Source organism: Etheostoma cragini, chromosome 19 (assembly GCF_013103735.1).
Source record: "Etheostoma cragini isolate CJK2018 chromosome 19, CSU_Ecrag_1.0, whole genome shotgun sequence".
In the NCBI taxonomy this organism is placed as follows: domain Eukaryota; kingdom Metazoa; phylum Chordata; class Actinopteri; order Perciformes; family Percidae; genus Etheostoma; species Etheostoma cragini.
This window is the reverse complement of record NC_048425.1, coordinates 12,468,322-12,475,295: the sequence shown is the minus strand read 5'-3', so window position 1 is coordinate 12,475,295 and position 6,974 is coordinate 12,468,322. Positions and strand designations below refer to the sequence as shown.

At 42.5% G+C, this 6,974-nt stretch overlaps 2 protein-coding genes across 3 annotated transcripts in view; one reads left to right on the top strand and one right to left on the bottom strand.

The window, feature by feature from the left end:
• gpha2 (glycoprotein hormone subunit alpha 2) overlaps positions 1-2,102 on the top strand; it is a 4,398-nt gene extending 2,296 nt beyond the window's left edge. The window contains exons 3-5 of the mRNA XM_034857379.1: positions 935-1,076; positions 1,267-1,451; positions 1,558-2,102. Coding sequence (XP_034713270.1) covers positions 935-1,076; positions 1,267-1,451; positions 1,558-1,662 — 432 coding nt within the window. The 3' untranslated portion in view covers positions 1,663-2,102. The remainder of the gene's footprint in view (positions 1-934; positions 1,077-1,266; positions 1,452-1,557) is intronic.
• A 1,258-nt stretch (positions 2,103-3,360) lies between these two features.
• On the bottom strand, positions 3,361-5,797 carry LOC117934620 (glycoprotein hormone beta-5-like). 2 transcript variants are annotated; one of them, XM_034856441.1, is made up of 3 exons: positions 5,537-5,797; positions 4,372-4,573; positions 3,361-3,596 (listed from the first exon to the last, which is right to left on the bottom strand). In XM_034856441.1, exons 2-3 carry the CDS (start codon positions 4,570-4,572, stop codon positions 3,408-3,410), a joined length of 390 nt encoding a protein of 129 aa, XP_034712332.1. In that variant the 5' UTR covers position 4,573; positions 5,537-5,797; the 3' UTR covers positions 3,361-3,407. The 2 variants fall into 2 exon arrangements, with proteins under 2 accessions (XP_034712332.1, XP_034712333.1); XM_034856442.1 differs by lacking the exon at positions 5,537-5,797 and having other exon boundaries at positions 4,372-4,726.
• Positions 5,798-6,974: the final 1,177 nt, after the last annotated feature.

Sequence of the window (6,974 nt, the reverse complement as noted above, 5' to 3'; positions counted from 1 at the left end):
CCCCCCCACTATCACTTCCCCACAGCGGGGTGTAGCGTATTACTACCCACTTTCCTCATAGACAAACCAGGCGCGGAAACCCCACATTAGAGGAAAAAGCCGGGCATTTCCCCTGCCCCGCCAGTTGACACGGGGTTAATGGCCTCGCACACTCAGTCCTGACCCGTTAACTTGCCGGTACCAACGTTAATGGCGTCCCCAGGGTCATTCCACCATCACCATGGAGGCAAATTCCCAACGCTCCAGTCAGGGAGTCAGGGGGAAGCGGAGTCGGAAAGAGCTGCCATTTTACAGGGCAAGGGTCAGCATCACCAAATTCCCAGGAAACCATGACTTTACTGTTTATACACGTGTTACGATGTGTGTGTGTGTGGTTGGGAGTGGGGGGCATGTGCACGCATGGACACTTGACTTGCTCAAGATCAAGCATGCACGTTTGCACAAACAACACATGGTTAAAATGGAAAACCCAGAACAGCCTTGTATTCAAGTAGAGTTTCTGATTATGTCACCACCGTCGTGTGCGCTGCTGCTACAGTAGGCGTACGAGTCGGTGGGAGCAGCGTGCGTACGTGTGTCAGCAGGTAGCTGTTAAATGAGGCAGATTGAAAAGAGAAAGGCGGTATTGTTGTTATCCACATTAGCTGTTGCTCAGCTGAGTGACACACAGGCAGACCTGCGGGATGGGAAAGCACCTTGGTAGGTGAAGGAGGGGGCTCGGGGCTTGAGTTATAGGGGAAGTTCAGCAGGAGGGGATCACCTCAGGTTGAGTGAATACTCAGTGTTTTGAGACGGCCTCTTCCGTTTCCTCAGCTCAGAAAACCGACTGGATCACTTTTGACTTGTGTTACTTTGTAATGTTCCCCAAAACGAAGGGAAACATTTCAGGAAAACCCTAAAAAGAAGGTCTTACCGACGCCGCTGTTCTGTTTAGATCCTCCGGGCCGCCGTCCAGATGGCGCTGTGCATGACCTCACATTTCTGCCTGCTGGTCCTACCAGTGATGTCACTGTTGCTGCTCTTCTGTCCCATTGGATGGAGCTACGATGGCCTCACCCCAGGGTGTCACCTGCACCGTAAGTAACACACAAAACAACATCCACACACGTGCACATTTTCAGGACATTACAGGGCTTCATGGGAAATGTGGTCTAGAGAACAGCAGCATCACAAGTCCTTGTTGCATCCCAAATACTCCCACCCGTTCAGCACCTGATCACCTTCTCCCTCCTCTCATCGCTCCATCTTTTCTCACCTTCTCTCCAGCCTTCAATGTTACCATCCGCAGTGACCGTCGCGGCACATGCAAAGGCACCCACCTGGTGTACGCCTGCGTGGGCTACTGCGAGTCCAGCGCCTTCCCCTCCAGGTACTCTGTGTTGGTGGCCTCCAACTTCACCCACAACATCACCTCCGCATCACGATGCTGTACCATCAGCAAGGACTCTAAGGTAAGGGGAAATGAAGAAAAAAAAGGGGGGGGGGGGTCAACCTACAGCCTTTAGTTTTGATCATGTTTGCCAGGTCGTTCATGTCCTCTGGCTTTTCCTACTTCAGGTCAAAGTTCGCCTGGACTGCCCTCGAGGTCGTCACCATGACGAAATAGAGATCCTGACGGCGAAGGCGTGTCGCTGCGACATGTGCCGCAAGTCCCGCTACTGACCCACCGCCAGAGTATGCTGCCTACCAAATGTAGGCTACACCAGGACAAATACCCAAAGTTAGTCAGTTAAGAGCTGAAAAAGTCTGGTAAATGATTGAAATACAAGCGTTTCAGGAACTCTCCTTTTTTCTATCTATGGCCACTTGTTCTGAATGTTGAATAAAATCCACTTTAACTTATTTAGCTGAAAAAAAATCGACCTAGTTACTGCCAAGATTAAAATGGGAATTTCACGCTTTTTAAATGTCTTTAAAGATTTGTGTGAGTGTCTGTGTGTTTTTTGTTTGTGCTTGTGTAACGTGTGATGTAAGGGAGGTTTTTCTTGAAAACTTGACTGATGCACATTTGTGTTTAAAGGCTATGTAAACCATTCTGTCACTCCCGTTTTATTTCAAATAGCTGTGAGGCTTGGCAGACACTTGACTTTGAAAGCAGCCGATACAAAAAGAGTTTAAACCAGCGTTCATACTGAGTGGGTCAGTGGCGAGTATAAGTACACAGAGACAGTAAAGTCATCTTATTGACTGGCATACTGTCAACCTTTGAAATCAACATAAAGGTCTTAGACACACGTAGTTTCATTCTTTCCAATAACCACTAAACACAGACAAGAGACCAAAGAATGTACAAATTTATTTATATTTATGAATTTGAATTAAAGGACATTTTGTAAATAATATCTATTGATGAAACCAAAGAGTGTTTGAAATGTCAATGAAATAAAAAGAGACAGTAAGAGCAATGCACTGTATAGTTTGTGATGAAATTGTGTTTCTATTCTCTAATAAATTTCTATTCTGCAACTGTTGAGTAATTTGTGTGGATCTTTCTTCTCGTGTCACGCACACGCACATGCACACACACACACACACACACACACACACACACACACACACACAAATCTTTTTTTGGTTTTCATTACTTAAGGGGACATTGCATTTATTTACATTCATTCCTTGGTGACCTTCTCTGACCTGATAACCATGACAGCTACATGTCTAAATCCAACCCTTACCCCAGCCTTAACCTTAAACCTTAAGCCTTAGATTTAAAAAAATATATTGGGGGGGGGGGGGGGGGGGGGGGGGGTCACAACATGACCTATTGACCTCACCACCACTGTCTCTCTTTACAGTGTATGTATCACGTCACCTTCAGGTAAACACATCAGGTATTATTGTAAAAGAAAACTGTAATAAAAAGCCTTAAGATTATAACTGGACCGGTTAAAGGACCTTGTCTGTCAATTTCAGTTGAAATTATAATTTATTGCTAAAAATCCCCATACAAACAATTAACCTGGGGCCTTTTGGACCCTTGAGGGTCCAGGGCCACAGGAAAGTTGCCTGCTTTACTTGGTTGGTAATTCAGCTGTGGTATACACAAATAAAATACAGCGGTTGGAAAACAGAATGCATGCAAAACTAACCTCTACGTTTTTATTTTTAAATAGGTATTTAACAAAAGCCTTTGTATGTTCTTAAATTCAGTATTGCTAAGTTCATGGCAAAACTTCACAGAGCTTTTAACTGTGAAACGTAATGCTTGCTCTGTTATTTTTCTTTTCTTTCACACAGACTCATATGAGACTCCCACACACACACACACGTCTTCAATCTACAGACTGAGACTCATTTTAAGGGCACTAGATGTCACTTATCACACTTACTCAAATGTCTTCATTTCATCATTTTATTCAGTCATTCAGATGGTAACATTGTCTGCTGAAAGCGTGTCCTGCCCATTAGAAGGTCTCACACTCGGTGTCCTGTGTGGAGCACACGGCACAGTGGCAGTGCAGAGCCATGGGGTAGTGGTAGAGAGGGGACACGTGGGGCTGGCAGCCCGGCAGGCGGGCGGTCATGTGGCGGGTACGGCTGTACGTACACACGCGGTGATGTCGCTGGATGTAGGGGAGATCTGGCACAGGTTTCTGCAGTATTCACACACACACACACAGGTGAAACACAGGGTTATTTTTTTGCTTTCCATTGATAGGTATGCTCTTTGACTACACATTGCTTTCCCATACACCAACAAAGAACAATGACAGTGAACGAGACCTCTACATCTATCATCTGTCCGGTCCACACTTTGTAAGAATGTGTTGAAGACATAGGCCTACTGTATATTTTTATCTTGGAATTTGTAGTTTGACCCCAAAGGATTTGCTTGCTGAAGCGGATTTTTCAACTGCATCTCACTGTCTCACTGTGGAAGGAAGACTGTAGGTGCAATGGAAGACTCCAGCTATCAGTTAAAGCAGAAGTGGACCTTGATTTCTGTCGTTGAGTGAGCAAGTTCTGTCTGCTGAGCAGGACTACGAGATGCTGTTGAAAGTCCTGGAAAAAGCTAGTAAGTAGACTTTGAGTAGTCTAATATTGACTTTCTGCCATGAGTCTGAGTCAGCTCTACAGTTGCTGATTCCGAGCTTTCTAGGCTTTGAATCTGACTGAGTTCCCCTAAACTTGGTTTTTCAATTAACTCAGAGGTGAAATTTGAATCCGGTCATCGGTCTTCTTATGGTTTGGGATATGTCCTGGATCATTAATTATTTATTTAATGTCTCAAAATTCCAGCTCTATGGAAGCAGCAGAGTGGGAGTGGGACTCCTACATATATTTTCTTAATGTAACTGATGTTCTGTGTGTTTGTGATTGTGTGTGTGTGTGTGTGTGTGTGTGTGTATGCGTGTGTGTGTGCGTTACCTCCCAGGTTTGACAACGCCCCCAGCAGGCCTCCGTGGTGATGTGCAGTCCCTTGCAGCCAGGCTTCTGGGCCACAAAAGAGAACTCTCGCACCGCGCAGCCTCGGAAACCATGCAGTGTGGTTGTCACGGCAACGCACACCTTGGCTGCCCCGGCAACCAGGAGGAGGAGGAAAAACAGGGACAGGGGTTGAAGATGCATGCTGGGAATGATGAAGAGAGGAAGACAAAATCAAAAATGAACTTTGATAGAGGGAATACTAATATTTAAGGGTTTATATTCATTATTCCTCAGCTACAAGTGACCTTAGGTACCTGGGTTGGATACAGCTTGCCTACAAATAAAAGATCTTTTTTTGGGGTCATCTTTAAAGACAAAAATATCCAGTTTGCCCTCTTATGTAAAATGGATTATGAATTGCTAAAGGTCATTTTGCCAGTAATTTAAATATATAGGGGAAGAGGATTTACAAAGGCTGACAGAAGAGCAGGATACTGACATCAGCCCAACTCACAACTCCCTCTAGTGTTCTTAATGGCTACTGCAGCCAATAGTAGACTACCAGTGACATATACACTGTAAAATATATATATACTGTATATGTCAAAGGTAATTAATGACTTAAACTAAACTTTCAAAAGTTTGAATTCCATTTTAAGCGATACATCTGAAGTAAAGTTACAGCATGTTACTTTCACGCATTTCACGTTTTTCTTGTTTTAATCAGGATCAATAGTCATTGCTTTGATGCTACCGGAGACATCTGCTTAATTACTCTCCAAGCAAAGCACTCAAACCATACTAAAACAACTGGAATCACCTCAACTCAGCCAGACTGCAGAATGCTTCACTTGTATTAAGAAATATAATACTGAAATAAAAATACTTTCTGCATGAACAGAATGATGTGAATACTTTTACAGACAATGAAACCACTAACACCACACTGTCTTCGCTGGAGTACCATAGCTCCACATTGGCTGCAAAACTTCCCTAACTGTGGTGTAAAAGCCTGCTAACATATCATGTACACTTTTTGTCTGTAAAGCAGTTCAAAGTGTCTAAAAAATGAATAATTAGTAAAATATATGCTCATTACCTGCCCTTCATTACTTACTGGATATAATTTTAAAAAAAATTAGAAAAGAAAAAAAAAACTTCTCACCTTTTCAGCTGAAGATCCAACGGAGATTTGAGCTTCTGGACTCCGGTGTCTCTCTGCCCGGACAACAACCAGTGAATGGAACCAATCTGTCCTTGTTGTTGTTTTTAGACGACCATTAGGGCGGACGGACACTCTGACATCATAGCAATTACAATGAAATACCATTAGAGACCCCAAGCCAGAAATAATGGAGACTCCCTGGAAAATACTGATGCTTGCCCACGTTTTCTTAACCTCAGCCTGTATCTGTGTGTGTGTGTGTGTGTGTGTGTGTGTGTGTGTGTGTGTGTGTGTGTGTGCGTGTGTGTGTGTGTGTGTGTGTGTGCATACACTCCTTTATCCAGCTTTGGTCTACTCTCACTGATATGAGGAGTATTGGTAGTACTCAACTCCACACTTACTGTGACAAATGTTTGGTAACACTGAATATAAAGTATTTCACTTTTTAAACTCTGAGTAATTTCAAAGTTAAGGGATTGGACATTTTTGTTGGATCCATACCATACTAGTGTTTTGCATGTTTTAGCCCATTTACTAAACTTACCTATTCATTACATCACAGCTAACCATTTTGCAAACCATGCTGCTTTAAATTTTTTGGCAGCCGTTGGTTTCCATTCATTGTTCCATCGTAATGCAATTAAATATGATCTAACTCTGACGCATTAATAACTAACAACTAATAAACTCAAGCAAGTTTCAAGTGTCTGATTGATTCTGACACCATATGGAAATGAATAGAAATCAATGGTTGCAGGAAACATCCATCAAAACTGTGCAGCATGCACTTAAAAATTATCAGCAAATATTAAAAAAAGAAAAAATTATCACCTTACAAAGTTGGTATGCCTATGAATTAGTTAATAATTGATTATTTAAAACATTTAGCAGACACAAAGAACCATTAGCATTCAACGGAAGTTGTGTTTTGTTGCCAGATGAATGTAAATATGAATCTAATACTTACTCGTCTTTAGCTCTGCTTTGGTCTCCACCAGCTCCTGAGGGAAATAGCTGGCTATTTGAATGTTCGACTAGCCATGTGCTAACTTCACATGCTGTTTAATGCTACATGTAGGCAGGTAGTGTACTGTGGGTTTATGCCAGAAACAAAACAACAAAGCTAAAAGTGTAGATAATGCCAAGTAAGTTTGTAACTAAACAACCGACTAGTGACATTGCTGTCTATACAGGAATATAAATTGGTTCCGCTTTAAGTAACGCACATTGTGCCTGCTGATCAAAGTATCACTAAAAGGAATATCAATATGCTAATAATATTTAGGAGACAAAAGATTTGACACAAAAAAACAGCACAGACTCCCAGAGTGTTTTCTCAAAGTGAAGTTTCATTTTTAGCACATAGTTTTTTTCTCCATTCTACACCCCCCTGTAATGTTACGTACAGTAGTAAGCCTCTCTACATTCAAACACCACC

Coding starts and splice junctions, on each gene's coding strand:
- LOC117934620 (XM_034856441.1), bottom strand. CDS start 4,572: ATGCATCTTCAACCCCTGTCCCTGTTTTTCCTCCTCCTCCTGGTTGCC. Junction 3,597..4,371: donor GGCGTTGTCAAACCTGGGAG/GTAACGCACACA, acceptor TGAATACTGCAG/AAACCTGTGCCAGATCTCCC.